Raw genomic sequence first — 21127 nt, forward strand, 5'->3', positions numbered from 1 at the left:
CTGCTCCCTCTTCGCTACGCTCGACACGTGCTGTTAAATGCATGCTGTCGAAAGTGCTAAAATTATTCACTTTTAAATAGATAGCAACTACTTGAAGAAGTTGCTTCTCAACTGCAGGTGTAGAAAACAAACAAACATTTTTCCAGTCAAATATGGCATGTCAGCTTTCAAAGCATATAAAAAGAAGCATCAGGTAAAAAAACGTTGTAACTTTTTCCACTGTCTACAGAGCAAGCTGTAATTAAACAAATTGCAAACCTTCCTATGAGCAGCAACACAGCCATGAAAAACAAGCTCTTATGACTACTGGAAGTCTATTTTTTGCCTCCACAGTTTACACAAGTAGCACTGTCTCTAAAATTGCTGTTTAGCCATGATGGAAAAAGATCTATTTTCAGATTACCAAAATACAACATCTCTCTTGAGTACAGTCTGGAACCAAGAATTAGAAAAAAAGAGATTTAGGTATTTGAGAACATTATGACATGATTTTTGTTTCAATCCCTTGCATGCAATACAGCCTTTCATAGAACAAGAGCATCCCAAACACAAATACAGATGCTTCTCTTAACACTTCAAGATCATTTAAAGTCAAATAAATGCTTGGCTGTCTTAAGATACCAAGGAGTAAATACATTTCATTTCCAATAGCAACCAAAGGTTGAGTCTTTGTTAGGTTTTAGAATATATTCCTGTACAAAAATAAGAGAGCCTATAAACTTTACTGTAAAAGAATAAATTGGAGATAATGGGCATCTTGAAGTGTTATTTATTTTCTTCATACTTTCGAGTTTTATTTGATGTATTAATTTTTAATGTTGCTCATGTTTTGAAGCAGTGTATCCAGCGCCAGCACCAATAATTTCCTTCTGTTTTCTTTGGTTTGCCTGGTTTTAAGTAAAGAATTAAAAATGTAATTATTCCATGTGAGGACATTTCACTGAAATTTGAAGCTCTTGCTTGTTTTAATTGACATTAGCAGTGTTAATTTCAATTTCAAATTGGCATAACCAGTTTTTAAGCAACAAAAAAAGTTAAATATTTTTATTAAAATATTTATAAATATTTATATATGTGAATACTTTAATATATTAATGATTAATATGAATAATGATACTGTAATTGAATATCTATTAATATATTTTTAAAATATTTATATTTAAACCTGTCTTTGCAGGTACTATATTGCCAATGAAAGTGGGACAAAAACGTTAACTAGCTCTCAATTTTCTCTCTTCTGTTTGGTAGTTAAGCATAAATGTATAGAAAGGTTGCTTTTCTTATTAATTCACTAAAAGTATGTCTGGTCTCCCCATAGGAAAATTTTATCCTCCTCCTCAAACCATACACTCATGGATCTATGGATTCCCCTCTCTCCCCTTACTACAGCAGCACTTCTTCTTGAAAGATGTACTAGCTAGACTAGTAAAATCAGAAACAATACTACAAAAGGCACATCAATCCATGCTCCTGCTCATCCTCCTCAAATACAGTCATCATTCCAAGCTGTACTTTTAAGTCAGCCTGCCTAATGGTTTCACACAGCAATACTTACCACCTTACCATTCTTCCCTCACCCTTTCTGCTCTCCAAACATGGTTTATAGTGAGTTGCACAATGTTTTTGTAATCTATTGGAAAGTTATAGGACTGTTTCCTGCATGGTTAGCAGCATAGTGAGATCAGACATACCTATTGACACCATAGACATGCAAAAATTAGCTTAATTAGCTAACAGTCATTTAATTAGTCATTAATTAGCTTAACAGTCACTTAATTCGTTGGTGAAGTAATACTTGTACAGAAACAGAGCAAGGAGACTACAAACACTTCACTACATTTTACTAAAATGAAAGCTGTTATTATCACACCTACACTCTCTCTCCAGGCAGGTCTATAAAAGTAACAGTCTGCAAAGCAGTCAAACCTGACACATTGTGTCTCCACAAGTGGAGACATTTGCAAAAGCTGCTTTGCCAGTACAGTTATGCTCCTTCTCAGAACAAAGTGAGTATTTGGTGATATGACATGATCGGAAGAATTTTTGTGTGAGAAACTGATCAGAGCATAAGCTAGACTGGAACCATTGTACAGGAGAGCATCACTGACATTCCTATTCCTTCTGAACATCTCAGTCCAGACATAAGAAACTCCCACAACCTACTGCATACAATTTCTATATGACATTAGAGCCTATTAAATCAGAGCATGAACAGCTTTGCCAGGACAGTTAATTTAAATCATGGAGATCTCAAATCCAATAACAGTTAAAGCACATTTTTACCTGAATCTGAATGAAAACAACAAATAGTAGAGAGAAGAAAAAGTAGAAATTAGCTAAAAATCTGGCCATACTGAAAAAGCTCTTCACACATTTTTTTGCAATAAAAGATATTTACATACTTCCTTCTGTAAATGAAAATTAATAAGGTTACCTTAAAATTTATCTCAGCTGTATTTAAGCAAAAGCATGGGATGAATTGCTATAAACTGAAGTCTACTTCTTTCTCCTTATATAACCTCCCTCTGAAAGTTAGTTTCTTCTGCCACTACAGTAAATGAAACAGTATGTCTTTCTAAAGCAGCACAGATCAAGTGCCAAGTGCTGGAGGGGACAGTTAACAGAGGCAGAAAAAGAAGCTACCTGGAAACACGCACTGCGTACTCTGACCCCCTCTATCTCCTCCTATCCTCTTCTACTTCATTCCCCTTCCTGTACTTCTCATCTGGGGCTTAGCCTTTAAAAACCACCAACCTCTTAGAAAGACACTGTTCTGGTAAAGTGGTTAATATTCATCTACTGCATGTGAAAATGTCACATACGGTAGTACCTACTCTGTTGGCTGTTAGGCTGCTTCTGGCAAATATCACTGCACTTCATTATTTAACAACTTCCTCAGCATTCAGAAACTGTCTGGACTAGTGGACTGAAGGTTATTAACATTTTTAAATGCCTGCAGCTAATATTTCCAAGTTGTCCAAGACAGTAATTACTGCCCACATTATTGTTAAATATTAGCACCTGGTCATATTATATAATCCAACATATATTTTCAAGCTGGACTTTACATTTATGTTGCATACAAACACCTTTTCCCCCTAAATAAGCCACACTAAATTCCTCTTAAGAGAAGCAGGACAAAAAATATTGATACCAAATTGCCTTTCTTGGGTTTGGATAATGGAGAACCTGCCTTTAGGAAGAAAAGGTCACATTAACATGGAAAACCACTAATTGTATACAGAATGCATTCTACAGAGTTTCAGGATGCTCTCTTCATTCTGAAGGGGGGAAAATAATTACAGATGGTTATTTCAATAAAAGCCTTCCACAGACAGCTGCACAGTGATGCTCAGCTTGATGCACAGCACCTCATCTAGGCAAGAGAAGAACACCCACTTCCATTAGCAACAACCCATCTATATGCACGGCTCAACTCAGCCAGCATAACTACGACAAAACACTCCTTCCCGTTAGTTAGAGAAAAGGGTCAGAGTCACCTGAAACTGTAGCAGGTTCCCTAACAAAAGTCTGCTCAAGTTTCCCTGAGCAAGACTGTGATTCTTACACCTTCACCTACCAAGTCAAACTGCAGGACCTGGAAGATACACAAAAATAGTTTTCTCCTGGGTGTGTTTCTCCTGAAAATAAGTGCACGTGGGTGGCAGACAGACAGGGTTAGATAAAGCTATTGTGGTATTTTAAAATTCATTTTTAAACGACTCAGCTAATTTAAAGGGCTGTAAGGTCCCTCCAAACAGCAGCCTACCACCAAAGAGCCTTAAGATCTTCCTTCTGAAACAAGCGACATCTTTCAGATGTCCACAGGGTAGCAATTACAGACAAGTCATAGTGAAGAAAAACCAAAAGATTTTTTTCTCTACGTTGCTATCACTGGAAGTATTGTAACTTCCAGAGATGCTCAAAGGAGCTGGACACAAAAATCCATGCCAGAGTTTATTTATAAGAAGTCAAATTATCTGGAAAAGAGAGCATTCGAGTCCTCGGCTTGATATCCCAGCTCTAATGGCAGTAGACAGCAAAGCAGTCTGGCATAAAAGTATTTGTTTACACATGCAAAAATATATCTTTACCTTCCACTCTAAGTTTACACTGACTTTTAAAGCATTTCTTAATATCCACAATTTTTCCCACCTTTACTTTGTCAAACAAGCAGCAGCCCACAGAAAATCCAAGAGATGCAGCTTTATTTCTCAAAACTATTTGGAAATCCAACTAAATATCTCCAGGGTTCCACTAAAAATTAATAATACTTGATTCTGGATGCCACCTATACATTTAATGCTGGAATATGGCATTTGAATAATTTATGTACCAGCTGATTTTCCAGATTCTATGTCTTTAACAGACATGGGGAAAGACTGACAAACTGCTACCCACAATTCCAAATATGAAATAATGATTCGGAAAGTACATCCTCATTCTTACAGTCATTTAAGGTATTTTACAGACCTCCTACACAAAGTGGAGAAGTTTTGTTTCCTTTCTTAAAGACATACTTTATTTGTTCAAACTGAGCACAATTATGAAGTGTTAGATCTGTATTAATAGTTACCATAACTCACACTAACTGAAGACAGCATCGTGAGAACTGAGTAACAAAAAAACAACTGAATATATAGAGCATATTCCTGCTGTTTAAAACATTCCATGCTGCCAAGCAATACCATTTCAGTATAGCTGTGTTAGTTCCACTTGCCCTAGCACATTTATTCATAAAACAAAATAAAACAAAACCAAAGAAACCGCACACACCCCACAGGACAGAAAGGTCATTTTCTTTATTTTCTCCAAGTGCAAACAGATGTTTGAATATAGTATTGTTTTTTAATATAAACACAATTAGAAATCATTTCTAAGTATGTCATTTCAGAATCGTGTTGTTGTTACTGGGAACTTTATTTTTTAATAAAAAGTAAATGTAAACTACAAACTATTGATTAAATAGCAATCTTATAAGTAACAAACTAAGAAAAAAAACAAAGGGGTTTTGTTTTTTTTTTAATTTCAGCATACTGAGAGATGTCAGGGCAATTGTTAAACTACCCTTCAGATTTTGACACTGCATGGGATTTATAAATCCCATATAGCTTTTAGGCTGAAGGAGGAATCTGTAAGCTTTAGTGCTTATGACAGGCTGAATTCCTTTTACCCCTTAAAGCATTTTTCTTGCATTGTTCATTACCAAAGTGAATAATGTTGCAATTTTAGAAAGCTGAGTCGTAGCAGCACAAACCAATCAGAAATGAAGTTCCACACACAGAAAGCCTGCAACTATGGAAAGAATAAGAAGAGCAGAGAGAATAAAACAGTAGAATGAGAAGAGTAACTGAGGGGGGAAAGAATTTAAAATTACAGTTGATAATAAATGGGAGATTCGCAGCTGGAGAAAGGAAAAAAAAGCCTTCTGCTCATCAAAGGAACAAAATTGGGTGATGGTGGAATAATATGCAAGCTGAAACACACAAAAGATGACCCACTGTGTGACGGATGTTGTATTAACTAGTCCAACATTTTTACTGTATCTGGCTTCTTATCAGGTCACTATCTCACACCCACCTGGGAGATTCTCACTATTTTCCGTATCTGTCTCAGATCAAACAACAACCTTCTGTTTAGCAGGTGGTCTCACACATCACCTATTTATATACAGAGATCGCTTTTGTGGTTTTTCTTCTTTTCCCTTTTATGTTTGTAGGTTGGTTGGTTACTTTGGAGTTTTTTAATTACAGGAAAAATGTTTAGCAAGATCTTCACAGAAGATCTTCCCCTGAAAAGATTAATTAAAACAGTAAATAAATCCCCCAGGAATAATTTCCTTTTAATATTGTCAAAGTAAAGAATTTATAAATAAGTTGGAATCTATTTGAAACACTACTGTGAGTGTTTGTCCCTGAACAGCAGGCTCCTACCTAAAATCTTCTAAATGACTCATGACTGCAGCATCTCCAAGTTTTCTAAGTGTACTCTGAGCAGGTTATCCTTCCCGAGAAGCTGCAATGCAGGCATTGCAGGGTCATGCTATCCTTACGAGCTGGAATTTGCTGAAATGACTCGATGCCAAGGAGCTGTTGCTGAACACCGTGGTGCTGCCTGCAGCCCACCACGTCTGATGGTCTGTCACTGGAGGCGGTCATAGATCATCTTACAGACACTACTTTGTCATTTTTCACTCCTTACAGACACTATTCTGTCATTTTCTTCTGGGGAAAAAAAAATACAAACCCACACATCCATCTTGAAAGACAAATGTCCATTCTGATGTTTTAGACAGCAGATTCTAAACTAAGAAACCGAGTAGCAGATGCAAAAAAGGATTCTCTTCAGCGCACAACACATAGCCTCTTGCCTTACTTTAAAGCTACAAAATCCACTCATTAAATGGAATACAAAAATCACTCATTTTAACTTGCAACTAAGTTCCAGTGGTTTCAAAGCCAACTTCCAGCAGACAGCAAAACACCTGAAAAGGTGCTTAGCATCCCTCAACAATTTACAGCTGGAAGACAAGACAGAAGTTAGGCAGATGTTAAAGGGGTTTTTTGTCATAATTATAGGTCCCTGTTATTTTAAACAGTTGGCATTAGGAATACAAGAAAAACATGAAACCAGCCTAATTATTATGGTAACTACTTGAAAGCAAAAGAAAAGTTGTAAAAACAAAAAGTTACTCTCTGTCTGCAGAGTATATAGAATATTTTAGACCAAAAAATGGAACAGGTCCACTAGTTGACAAAATCTCTGATTACTGGAACTCATATGACAGTTGGGGTTTTACCCCTTCTGTTAGCTAAATATATAATTAAAAACTGATATCCCGGTTATCAGGACACCCAAAAAGGTTAAAAACAGGATCAATACAGAAAAATATTTTGTGACTGTTTCCTAAGAAATGCCACACTAGTTTGTAGAATAAATTTAGATGATTGTATTCAGTACTCTGAATTTCAACAGCTATGAAAACTTTTAGACATACAGAGCTGGCTTCATAAGCCTCTTTCAACTAGCAGTGCACACTGAGGATGAGACAGTTTAACAGTGACAATTAAACTCATCATTTGTTTTCCTGAAACCTGCTCAAGACAACACACTGCAAAGTCTCCTAAAACAAATGCAAGTACTAAACACCAATCAGGTCTATTATAAAAAGTTCTACAAAAACCAGATGCACAAATACGAAGTTAAACAAAATGCTCAACTTCTGCTAACAGTCCTAATTCTAAATATAGTTTACTGCATATGGAAGTATGAAATAATATAAAAACAAAGTCAGATGACAGAATAGTCATTACAGACTATATAACATACTGTCAAACCCATATTCCAAAAAGGAGATACTTGCCAGAGGTTACAATAAGTAACATAGGCTTAAATAAATTTTAAAAGGGGAACATCACAAGAAGACCTGGGTACATGACCCTTGTTTAGTTAAAGACTTTAATCATGTCTTCAAATGTAACTTCATTCTAAATTTCTTATTTATTTCTCAGATGTACTTGACAGTGCATGCTTGCTAAGTGGTCACACCACAAGCATACAAGTTCAGTTGTACTGCAGCATAAACAATAGTGCAAGCTTGAATGACTAAATAGGGCTGTTTGTGAGAAATCAATCTTGAATTTAAGGACTGCACTTGCTCTGAACCCTGACTATGAAAAAAACAGTTTAGTCAAAAGCCTTCATTGCACTCCCACATCTTTGCTGCCCTCAGGATTCCTGTACTCTCTCAGAGGACTAGTTTAAATGGTTAAGCCTTTTGTTTGTAAATTGGGGAGAACCTTTCATACATCAAAACTCACAAAAAAGTACATGTTTAATGATCATTTACTTGTTATTTTCATGACCTCCAAGGTGGGAGTGATCTTTCGTATTTAAGATCCTCCAAGACCTTACATGGTTGGTAGAAGCATGGAACAAATGAGCATCTCCCCAGAGTATAAATGTATCCCTATGTAAACCAAAGTCATTAAGGGCATCCCAGTGTAAATGGGAAATGAGTCCTACCAAATAGGATACAGCCTATGTTCCTCTACCTCCACATCCCATTCCACATGTAGACTCTATTAAAATAAGAAATAATTGAAACTGAAGTGGCTACTGTCTTGTGTGTTTTAATCAGTCATATAAGTGTTGTGGACACAAAGAGATTATTTTTTAAAGTTTTGGTTTTGGAGGTGAACCAGTGTATACCAGAGTCACAGCATGATACTGCAGAACTGAGGATCTGTGTTTCATTGTGGAAAAATACTTTCTGTACAGTTCCTTTTGGGAAGGAGAGGGGACAGGACATGCCAGAAAACCACAACAAGTAGCATTTTTGGAGGAAGGCACTTCCTGACCTTAGCTTTCAGATAAATCCCAAACGGAAGACAAATATAAATAGAACAAACAGGAAAAGAAATCAAGATATCAAATGTCACTTGTTTAAAGCAGAACTTTCCTTTCTCCTTAAAAGAAACTGTGACATGGTTTTCCTAAAGCAATGCACAGTGGGCAAGCAGCCATGTCTCACCAGCCTAGACACTGGCCCAGCCATTACTTCACTATCTCCTGACTCATTTTACAACCAATTTAGAAATATTCTTCACTAGTGTTCATAGGCAACATTCAAACTTCAACACACTCAGGCAACTTACTATCAAAACCATTCTGTCACATTAAGTTTAACATATTTATGATATGGTTGCAAAACTTATAAGCCCATCTTCTACTATTTTACGTGTTCTGCAGAGTTGGCAAGTTTTAGATTATTTCCTCTTGAAACTAAGATTACCCTGGAACAATCAGGGTAGGTAAAGTTATCTTGAGAATGGCATTTCAGCAGCTATCTAATAGCAGAGCGGACAGGCCAATATTTGGCTGACAAATTGTGATAAGCGTGCTCTAAAAATAAACAGCAACTTATGAGGCACCAAACACGACAAAGCTGCAGCCATGGGGTTTTTTTTTAATATTAAATGGAAACCTCACGCAATAAACCAAGGTGCCTTGTGAAGTAACTCATGGTTAACAGAAGTAATACTTCACCTAAAAGCTATTTTATGAAGGCCGGGGTAACCATTAGAGCACCTGTTTCAGACAGACCTTCTTTGTTCAAAAGAAATGTAAGGTAACTCTCATGCTGGAATGTGGGCCAATGTCAACAGCAAATCCAACTGAATTTATGTAGGTTGTGTCACTATAAACCACATTACTTTCGTCATGGCTAAATGTTCATTTACTATCAAGCCAACATGGATTGTAAGAAAGTGCCATTATTTTCTCTTCACTTTTAAATTCACTTAAAATATTCTTTCACATAAGAACATTAGACTTTAAACAGCAACGTTTGCTTATCAAACCTGGTAAAGGTAGAAATCTGATATACGACAATTCCACTGATGACAGACTTGAAGTATTAGTACACTTTGTTTCAGAAGTGAAAAATAACCTGCGTAAGGTACACTGTATTGCAATTTATAAATAAAAGAGAGTTTCTTTCCCACTCAGAAATAAATAAATGTGAAATAAATTATTAGCCAAATCAATCTGCTCTCAGTGTAGTAAGAGAAATACCTGAAGTAATGACTAAGGCACAAAATTCAAAAAGCACTCTAATATGGATTTAGAAAGGGAGAAACAACAGGACATCAAATTACTAAGACAGAGGTAAAAAACACAGCACAAGGCTAGATACAAAGAATGACTATGAGGAAGGAGAAGGACTCATAATTTGCCTGGGCATTCAGAAACATACTTCAAAAAGAAGTATCCTATGCCAAAACTCAATTTTCTTTGTTTTGGGATCTTAGAACTGATTTACAAAGCCAACAGAGCATTTCTACCCTTTTGCACCATCCATTGTGTTGATTACATTTTCCAGAAATGTCCTGTAGTCTTTCAACTATTCGAGTGATATTAGTCTAAAAGTCATCTTAAATTAAAGAGTTGAACAAGACTCTTTAAAGAGGATTTAGTACTAGTGGAGACCAGCTATCTATCCATACTCAGTCTGGTAAAATAACAAGCTAATAGCACTAAAATAAATGGCTATCTAAAATACAGCAGAGATGGGATATACTCCTCTCTTCCACCTTGACCAACAACTAAAGCATCCACTAAAATTTAGCTAAAACAACTATCACCCTTCCCTTGGCACTGCTACCTCAAGCCATTTTTAACAGCTGAAGTGCAATTGTGCTGCCATCTGATAGTTGCTCAGTGGCCTATGACCAAGAAGTTGGCATCTTCCAACTAAGTCATCTTGAATTAAAACAAGGCATTGACGCTAATTAGCAGCTTTCAGCAGTAAGGGAGAAGCCGTGACAAGGATGGAAGCTCAATTACCCTCATTCCAGCAAGCGCCTGCTCCTGGTCAGCATGTAGCTGGCAGAGCCACTTGTGTTTCCAAATCTATGGCACACGTGAAATACTTCAGTCTTCAGATCAGACCACTGCGGGCCACTCACACAGAGGTCTGACCTTTCGTACTTTGTATAAATTTGTGACAAACCCACTGAAGACCCCCAACAAATCTGATGCATCATGCAGCCGTGTGTATCATAGGATCAACGGAGAACACAAAACGTAACTGAGACCCTCACAACTACTTTCCTGTAACTCAGAGTGAAAACTGCCTCACTGGGAATGTTTACCATCTGCTCACCAGCTCCTTAGCACTGAATATATTCAAGCTATTTAGTTACTGCACTGATGGAGTTTAGAGGAAGACACCACCTGAACACCACTCATCATTAGCCAGTGCAAAATCTTATTTCTTGTTCCATACTCAGATAGAGCATCATCTATGAACCACACTCCCATTTACTATGTTTCTTAAGATAATATAATTTCAATTGATGGGCCACTTACTGCCTTCATTGGTGAAGCTGTTGGTTATTAGCCACCCTCAACAGGAAATCACCAAATGTGTCATGATCAACTGCATCACTTCAGCTTTCAGCACCTTGTTAGGAACTCAGCAACTGGGATAAAAGCCCAACCATGCTACCTACACACCTTCGCACATATTCTACTTCAGCAGCATCCAGCACCTGCTTTTTTCTTCCAGTTTTCGACTCTTTTGGGAGACTGTGGTTCCTCCAGAGTTGAAGAAGAATTCCACAGGGAGAATTCCCATTGTGGTTTAGGAATAGTATTGCCCAATTTCGTGTTCTTACAGAAACATTCCAGAGTACATGGCACTTACTCACTCCCCCCTTTCCTTCCCCTGTGGCAGGAAGGAAAGGGGAATTGGAGGCACAAAAGGTAAGGACTACAGGTTGAGATCAAGAGATAAGAACAACTGCATTATAATTTTGCAGCTGATAACATATAAAGTTCAAAGCTATTTCAACATAAAGCACCATCATACATGAACACAATAAAATGCCACAACTTTGAAATACTGACATAGCTAGTTAAACCAAAGTCCATTTTTTTTTTTTATTACTATAGCTATGGCACCTTCAAAAACTGCCTGAGCTAGTGCACCCAAGCAGAAGTCAGCAATGGGGTGCTGTGTTCCGGAAGTACCTGCCTGTCCTACAGCACTGGCGAGAGAATTCACTTTGAACAACCACAGCACCACTGGCAAGGGACAAAAGAAATCTGTAATACTGCACAGACAAGCCTCTCTCTCTCAGTTCAAAATGTATCTAAGTATTTACTACCGTGTATGCTGTGTATTCTGACATGTCTTCTGAACCATTCAAATGAGTACTGGCTACTCACATAATGCAATGTGTGACTGATTTCTGCAGGGTCATGAATTTTGAGGAAACGGTCTGTGAGGGAGAGGGAACTGTTTCCTGACAAGATTAAGAACTTACCTCAAAGTCAAAACAAAAACAATAGAGGGTACATATTTTAGGTATGTCCCAATAGACTTCACATACCAAACGGAAAAATGTGTACATCTTTTAACTTGCATGACAATAAAATTGTCACTTCTTTGTTTTGACCCCAGGAAGAGAGCCCACCAGCATGCGACTTTGATCTACTGTACAACAAACCAATGTAAATACAGAGAAGATTCAGTAAAACAATACAAACCAAACCAAACAAACAAACAAAACCCAGGCATTAGCATTTCCCCCCATCCAATTCGGGGAATGCAAATGTAGCATTACTACCCAGGCTTCTTACCATTGCTATATACCAGTGCGGGAAAACACTTAGAGCAAGAAACTTCCTACAAAAATTTATTTTGACGTTATTCCTCAGAAAAAACAAAAATAGAAGATATCGCTCAAGAAGCATCTTGCACACATGCTCCTTAAGTTAAAAAAAAAACAAACAAACCTCATTTTAGGAAATTCATCAAGAATAAATAATGTCATAACATTACATCCAGTTTACTTTTTTCTATACTTTTAGACAGTGTTTGAAAATGGAGCACCATGTACTCTCTGGGAGAGGTCAAGGTATTTCAGAGGATCCTATGCACAGCCAAAAGCATTTATTTTCAATCTCTTGTATCATGGGTCTTCACATCTTCAGCTGCACCAACACAAACATTTGAAGCCACAATCTAAACCAGACTAAGTCACGTAAATTTTAGAAAGCAAAAACCCTACTACATTTTCTCTCAAAAATAATATCCTTTTCTTCTGTTCAGCTAACAATATTGTACCACTTATGCTGTGTTTATTTTAGCCTCAGAAACTGTTGGACAGGCAGGAATGAGGCAGCAGAGAACATCAGCATGGGAAACAAAGTGAGTGAGCGGCTTTGGTGGGTGCCTGGCATCCAGTCAGCATCAACCCACTACAACTAGCTTTGCTGTTAAAGAAATACCAAGTACCAAAAAAGATTTAGCCTTTGGTTTCAGCAAGTCAAACCTCAAGCAGATATTGGTGGTACAGCCTTGTTTTCCCATCAACTGTTTACAAACCACATTTGTGTAACATTCTTTCTCACCTCTCTAAGTTTCAAGTTATTTTTTGTGCAACAAGCCAAAAAGTGTGAATGACTAATTTCAAATGGAAAACGCTCTATCAGTATTTCTTTCCCAACTACAGTAAAAGTAAAATAAAGATGGGAAACCAGTATCCCTAACAATACAGAACTGCAAATATACAAACAAACAAAACAACAAAGTACTAAGCAAACAATCCACAGGTAACAGGAACTACCTTCCCTTTTAGAAAGCCAAAACGACTACATAATAAATGCTTTTATTAACCAAAGTTTATTTTAACTTTAAGACATACAAAATGCAAGCAAACAGAAACAAACAGCCTGGTAAAAATGGCCAACAACAGGCATGCTCCACATATGTGTCTTCCATGAAACTTAATACCCATTCCCAGGTAATTTACACTGAAACCAGATGCTGTTTCATTGTGTTGTTCATGCTTATCAGAATACACACAAATAAGAGAAAAATAGGAAAATCATACTTCCACAGAAATATTAATATCAGAATATTTCTTCCATTTTTATCAGTGTTGAAAAGCAAACTCGTGTCCTTTTTCCCCCCTCAAAAACATTTAAATATTTTTTCTTATTCCTTCAGTGTTTTGCTCAGGTAATGATATATGTGCTGTTCTTTATTGTTGACTAGAATTCCTTAGAATTGCTCTAAATCAAATATTTAATCACTCTTACTCAGGTCAGACAAGACAGAGACACACAAAGAAACACATCCATAGCTCTATGGGCGTAACAGAGATACCCAGAGAGAACAAATAGCTAATTTTAACTGCAAACAAAGCTGTAAGAAAAGCACTGCAGTAGGGCTCCTCTCTCCCTTTGAAAGAAAAGTGGTCAAGTTCACCAACTTCAGAAAAAAGGAAGCAGAGCACCACTTCCATTTTGAGACTTATTCAAATACAGCCCTTCATGCAAAATATACCCAGCAAATTAAATCTGCAACACTGGCTGCAGCAAACAAGGCGCGCAGGCTCAGCTGCCCTTCACAAAGCATCTTTGTAGAGCTATCTTTCTGCCAGTGCTCCTTTTCAATTCCCAAACAATACCTCGCAAAAATTAGATCTCCTACTGTGGGAAAGTTCCCAAAACACAAGCCAAAATATATTTTCTCATGAGGATACAAAACATCCTCAATGAGGAAGTCAACGTTCTTACAATGACTGTTCAGTGTACGTATAGTTATTCTTGAAACATGCTAACAGATTAAGTTGCAACATTCTGATATAGAGAAAAAAAATATTAAAATCAGATCAGTAGTTCAATAGAATGAATAGCTACTGCTACTCAGTAATTTGCATAAGCACAGACTTTTAAAAACTTTTATGCATACAGGCTTTTTAAAACAATGGATATCAAGAAACAATAACTTACCAAAAAAAAAAAAAAAACTTAGCTAAGGGATATTGCAATAAGCGTAAAATAAATTAATCATCTTTAGAGCTTACACTTAATTTTTTTTCCCCTCGGGTACCAAGGATTCTCCATGAATAAACAGATAACTCACAGAAGACTCCAACTTCTTACTAAAAAAAAAAAAAAAAAACACCACAATCTTGGGAAAATGTGTGTAGATCCTTTACTTTTGCTGACCTACACTTTTACACCCAAGACATGAAAGAGCTATCACTCCTTTTGGTCTCAGAAGCCTGACAGATGATTTTGCTCATTACAGGTTTTGGCAGAAGAGCAAGCCTCTCCATGGCAAGCAGTCTTGCTTTACAATAATCCCCCTCCACCAAAGCCTCCCCGGCAGCACCACTGGCTACACCCCACGCACCAGTGGGGTGGGTGAGAGGATCCCGGCCCTTTGGCATCACGGAGAGTACAGACACATGCTCTGATGTCTGAACAGCCCCTCAGGATGCACACGGAAAAAACAAGTTTGGACTGAGTAGGAGACCCCTGGGCTTTGGGCCCAGCACTACACACTTCATTTCCTAGGCAAGAATGCCACAGAAAGGCTCCCAGTTTTTAAGTGCAGGAGAGAGATTTGTCCACAAAGGCTGACGAAAACCTGCTCACAGGAACGTACTCAGCCCAAACCCAGGGCAAACACTTCTGCAGCCACTGCAGGGCAGAAATCAAAAGCAAACTCTAGCAAACAGATAATTAATCAAGTAGGAAATTACACAGAGCTTATCGGCGCTACAGTTAAAGCCTCACTTTCCGAGTCAGAAACCGGCTCGGATACATACAGCTAACCGAGCTGCAATCTTCTGACGCAATGAGAAAGTACACAAGTGTTTAGGATAAGGCTTCAACTCAGCTATTTCTATGCTATAGGTGAAGGCTTCCTGATCATACCGAGATCTCTGCAAGTGTTGGCAAAACTCATATCATTAAAAGACACAGAAATCTACTAATGCAGAAAGTACTAGCTCTATGACAAGGGAGAACTACTGCAAAAGAAATTAACAGGTCAATACTCTTGCCATTTTCAAAGCTCTCGGCCATGAAGATATAAATGGAAAATACAGACATACATACATCCCCATTATAAAGACTGGGAAATAAGCATACTCTCTTTCAAAACAAACAGGATACTAAGCAGCAGTACACACCCTTAGTTTTGAAAATGACACGAAAATTGACACTGCAAGTTCAGAATCAAACATTCCAGGGCTGTTTCAACAGACTGAGATTAGAGAGCTCACAAGAAAATCTGAGCTATGCAAGGATTTTCAGCTTTACTTATCAGCCACAAAAAGATATATTCATACAAGTAACTTTGTTGGGCATGAAATAATGCTGCATAGTAATACTAGTTGAGAAAAATATTAAGAGAAAAAAATGTACACTCACTTCCAAAATACATTCTCTGGTATTATTTCTGTACTAAACAAATACATCATTGGTTTGCGAGGTAAAGGTCTCACTTTTTCCCAATAGTTCCTTTGGTTTTTATGCTCCCAGTTCAGTGCTGAAACTCAGCAGGAAAAATCCCTATGGTTAAAGGTCTCTAGACACACGAGTCTATAGTAACTTGTTTCACCTGTATCCACCTCCTCTGTTTCCAGCCCAAGAGCCACCATAAGACACCACTTAACCTAGCTTTTCAGACACATTCAGGGTATGTTAACTATTTTGAACAAGCTTCCAAACCTCTACAGTATCAAGAGGTTGTAGGGTTTTTTTGTTCAGACCAACTACCCTTACAGCTGACTTTATGATGGCAATTCTACTTGAAGCCCAGATCAAGAACCAGCAACAACCTTTCTTCATTAAGCTACATTACTAACGATAGTCCCAACATTAACACAAAACATAACAGCCTCATGACCCCACCTCAGAATTAGTCACTGCAGTGTGTAGAAAGCCTAAACACCACTATGTGAAGCACAGTTTGGAATCTAATTTTGTTGGCCAAATGGGCTCCCCAGAAAGAAACAATGTCCAACCTTGCAAAGTAAGTTTACTCCTGAATAACCACATAACAAAGCCCTGAGACGCATTATGGAAGGACGACTCTATCAGTGCAGCACAGCCAAGTAACAGGCATCATCTGTCACAGTCCTTCGCTTCTCAGGGCTACCAAGACCCAGCAGGAGAATTTAGCAACAGAATCAGTTCTCAGCATTATACTGCTGTTAGTAGCCTGATAACAGGGGTTATACTCCTCTGGAAATGCTGACTTTAAAAAGATGGCAACACAGTAGCATACTGACAGCGAAGACTATCTGAAAGCAAAACTCAAGCTCCAAAATATTTTTGTTTTTCAAAGGAAAGAAATCCCAAGTAAGCTCATTCGAAAAAGATCATTTTAGTCTTCTAGTGTATTTGATACACAGACATATGATCAGCCCGAATTTAAAGACTAAATATTCATTTGCTAGACTCACATATAATACGCTTAGTTTCTCTGATCCCATTAAACTACACAGCCTTGTATTTATTTTTTAAGAGATCACTGTAGCAAGAAGGAAATGTTCATTTCTGGCTTACGTGAAGATTGCACACAATCATGCTATCATTGGTTACAAGTATAAAAATAACAACTGGGGAACAAGCTGAAAGTTTATTTGGAAAAAGCATAGGTACATCCTATAATTAAACCATTTTTCCTCTCAAGTGTTCAAGAAGGGAGTATCTGCTTAACAACAGCATCCTGTTTAGATGCCTTCTGACATTAAATGACGCATTAGTATCAAACTAAGGGCTACTGTACAGTTCTCCCCTCCGCCCTGAAGATCTGGTCCGAAGCTGTTACATCTCTACTCTTCGTTCCTGCTGTATTGAACTGCCTTCATGTACCACGCTGGCAGTTTCCAGAAGCAAACCTTAGGCATCTAACATATATAAGGCACACACTGAAAAAATTTCTTCCTGCAGACGTCACTACATGGCATGAAAACAGTGAACAGCATGCAGAGTTTCTGAAGCAACTAGCTATTCACATGCCATGCAAATGAGTTGTTAGGATAAAGAAAGATTAGGGCTCAGCTTCTCTTGTTTGAAAACAAAAGCAACCTTATTTTTTCAGACCAAGCTATGCCAGTATAAAAACTGTATGCCTTCTAAAATGGCCTGTAATGCCAAAAAGAATTTGTTTTGTAAAGACTTAAAGCTATAACAGTCCGTGCAAGAGGACGTTAGGAGAGAAAAAAACTAGATTGCTATTACTCACAGCTTAAGGGCATAAAACCATTTGTAATTTATGAACGTTTAAAAGTTAGATTCCCCAAAGTAGTTAAATTAACTTCCTAGTTCACATCTTCAAAGAGAAAATGAATAGTTTAATATATCAATTACAGAGAAGAGTTACACAACAGGCATGTTAAAGTACAGGCCACAACTATACCCTTTTCTTTTATATTTCATTTTCTTTAGCCAGCCAACAGAAAACTGAGTTGTGATTCACAAAATTCAGGAATACTCTGTAAAGGAGGATATACCAAAGAGATATAAAGTTATGAAATTACAAAAGGAACTGCAGTTGCAACTACACTGTTTACCTCAAAGAAAAAAACAAAAACCATCCAGTCCAAAATTACCAAGAGATTTCTATACTACAAAAGTTTATGCCAAGTTAACTTTGCTTTCTCCAACAATGTTTATCAGACCTACTTCTCGAAGTTGTACATACTGGCTATCATTCTGCCTCTCCTGTCCTCTGAGCCTGCAGTGAAGGCATGATGCCAAATTTGCACCCTGACAGTCCAGGGTGAATAGTAATGTCAAACAGACATTTACCATCATGATTTGGGAGAAATTGAGCCCCAAAGAGTTTGTTAATGCAAGCAAGAAGCAAATATGCTACTAACATACTTCTCTTGCTACTTCCTGCACTGACATGAATATGATAAATATATTTTCTCTTTCCAACCCTCTTTCGACTTTAAAAAAGCCTCATGACTTCCCAAAAGCCAAAATTAAGTAGCTATCTTTTAGAGATAGCATAACAAGGACAGGAAAATACAAGTAAAGAGACAATAAGTTACTTTAAGGGAAGAAGGAAAAACTAGGTCTTTGTACCTTTCTATGTATTTTTTTTCCTTTTCACGTAATGATAAAAGATTATATGCGTAAGCATATTTCTTTCAAATTCCAATACTGTTGTAAAATAAAATCAAACTTCCTGAACAGTGAGCCAACAGCAGAAAACTAACACACACAATTTAACATTAGCCATTTACAAAAAACACCAACCAAGTTTTCACTGCAAGCCCAATCTCTCCAGCAGCAACAGGAGGGCACCACCAGTTTCAAGTATTTCCAGTGCTAACAACACATTAGATTTCCCACATATCTCGTCTTATTTGTGGATTATTTTGGGCCAGTGTCAGTTTCACGGATTTAAGGGTGGGCTTCTTTTTCTGTGCTGATTGCCACAGCAGGTTGCCAGTGTGCTGATTCAGGAAGTTTTACAGCACTAACGCAGCCCAGGTGTTCCCAATTTAGCTCTCTGTTCCATGCCCTTCACTGGGCTTTATCCCTGCGTTCTGGCTGGATTCTTCACTGCATCATTTCTTACTTTCTGCCTTTTTGTGTTTCTTTATTATCTCTTCTAGACAGCAAGGCCAACTGTCAAGGACATGAGAAAGTTTAACAGTTCACATGGCACAGATCATGCCACAGGGGAAGCATCATCCCCCAAGCCCAGCCTGGTCGCCCCACAGCAGGACCTGGTGGTTTCGGAGCATCTGTCAGCATCTCTCCTCAAGAACACCCCACCGTGCTTCAATAACCATGTCCTGATGCTGGACACTACTGGTAGACTCCCCCAGCTGGAATCTATGCCTCTACCAATCCGAGTGACCTCGCTATGAGCTTGCAGAGAGTGTCTTCCCCAGGAGAGAGCACTCAGCCTCCTTCAGCTTTCACAACACACTGAAGGGCTGGGTCCAGCACTGAAGGCAAACAGATATTTGGAAAAGGTCACACAAGGACAGAGAAACAAGTTTAGCACCACAAAAACATGTTCCAGAAGCAGCTTCCTTTTTTATAAAAGAAAAAAAAAACAAAAAAAAAACCAGAGCTGCCAAAAAGGCATACCACATACAATGCCTATGTAGTCAGTACGTTTTTCCACGAGAAGTTTTATTTTCTCACACATATTCCATGAGCACAGGGATAAAAATAACACTACCACAATGACGTATCCATAGTAGGAGGAATGACTTATGGATGCTGACCAAAAGTCAAGGTTTCCTCTTTGCCCCAATTTGAAACCATCACCAGCCAGTCAGATGCATGCCAAAACAATCAGTAACAGCATCTCTTCCCCAAAACCCGAATACAGGGATTGCTCAGAGAGCAGGACAAGCCCTTAGAAAACAGGACAGATGGCATTACAACTCCAAGCAAAGTAACTCCTTGTATCATTAGCTATTGAACCGCGGCTTGATGTGGGGATCAGTGTAAAGCTTATTAGTCTTTAGACAGTTGGCAGCAGCAGCCACTGCAGCAACCGCTCGGGAGCAGAAGGAACTCATTCAGTTTAGTTGTTTTTCAGGTCATGTTAAGTCAAAATGTTTCTCTACGCAACCCAGTCCTCAGCTTAACCTTTCTCAGCCTCTCTAAGCGCAACTACACTTACAAACAGTTTTCAACTCACACACTCCTCTGACAAAGAGGGCTCCAGGAGCCCGGCGCAGGTATCTAAAAAATTCCTGCCTGGTGCCATTGTGTAAGGATTTCACCCTACTTTGGAGAGCAAGGACTTGCCAAGAATACCACTGACCTCAGCCCCTACATTATGAAACAGCGCTGCCAGCTCCAGCCAGCTATGTAAAAGTAGGGATTGAATTCAAATCCTGAGCCACCCGTACTCCGGGCAATAACAAAACACACACACTCACACACAGAGGAAAAAAAAAATAAATAAAAAGAAGGAAAAAAATACACAGCACCGAAAGATTATACTCTAAGTTAATTTTCTTTTTACCGGAAGCAATCTTCAAAACAAACCCAGCTGGTGTTTCTCCCTCTCCTTCCCCCAAAATTAGGGAGTAGGAGGAAAGTTGTCGCGCTAATGCGCGCCCTCCCTTCCCGGGAGCTGCCGACCGGGAATTCAGCGCTGGGGAGCTCGGCGGGGGCTGGCATGGGGGACAGCCCCGGCCGCGCTGCCCCGGAGCGGGGCCGCGGGGCTCCCGGGCTGCCCGGCCGGGGCTGCGCGGGGCGGGCGGGGACGGCGGGGCGGCCCCTCCGCCGTGCGCGGGAGCCGCGAGGTCCGCGGGGAAGGGGCGCTTACCTGGGGGCTCCGCTCCGCCGGGTTCTTCATCACCGCCTGGCGGAAGCTGTTATCCACGTAGGACGCCATCGCGCCCCTGCTGCCTCCCGCCGCCGCCCGGGAGGCGCTGGGGGAGGGCGGCCGCGGCCTGGCGCTGCGCGGCCGGAGCGCTGGGCGAGGAGCGGGGAGGCGGCGGCGCGCAGGCACCGCGGGCTCAGCAGCGCCGCCGCCCGGAGCTGCAGGCGGCGGCCGAGCCCCGCCGGTGGCAGCGGCGGCGGCGACAAGGGCTCGGCACTCCCTCTCCACCCGGCACTACGCCTCCCGCCGGCCCGCTCCGCCGCATCCCCCCGGGCACCGTCGTCGTCGTCGCCTCCTCCCTCCTCTTCCTCCTCCTCCCATCCGGGCTGATGGGGGGCTCCGCGCCCGGCTCGGCGACGGGGAAGTTGCCGGCTCGGGAGGCGGAGCGGCGGGGGGCGGGCCGAGGCGGGACGGAGGAGCGAACTGGGGGCGGGTCGCCGGGGT

At 39.5% G+C, this 21127-nt stretch overlaps 1 protein-coding gene across 5 annotated transcripts in view; it reads right to left on the reverse strand.

Moving 5' to 3' along the window:
- The window catches only part of RAPGEF2 (Rap guanine nucleotide exchange factor 2), a 184710-nt gene extending 163919 nt beyond the window's left edge, over positions 1–20791 (reverse strand). For all 5 annotated transcript variants that reach the window (XM_014883662.2, XM_014883658.2, XM_088163649.1 and 2 more), the window contains exon 1: positions 20627–20791. In XM_014883662.2, the coding sequence (XP_014739148.2) occupies positions 20627–20695 (69 nt within the window). In that variant the 5' untranslated portion in view covers positions 20696–20791. The remainder of the gene's footprint in view (positions 1–20626) is intronic.
- Positions 20792–21127: the final 336 nt, after the last annotated feature.

Source organism: Sturnus vulgaris, chromosome 4, assembly GCF_052056855.1.
Source record: "Sturnus vulgaris isolate bStuVul1 chromosome 4, bStuVul1.hap1, whole genome shotgun sequence".
Taxonomy (NCBI): Eukaryota; Metazoa; Chordata; class Aves; order Passeriformes; family Sturnidae; genus Sturnus; species Sturnus vulgaris.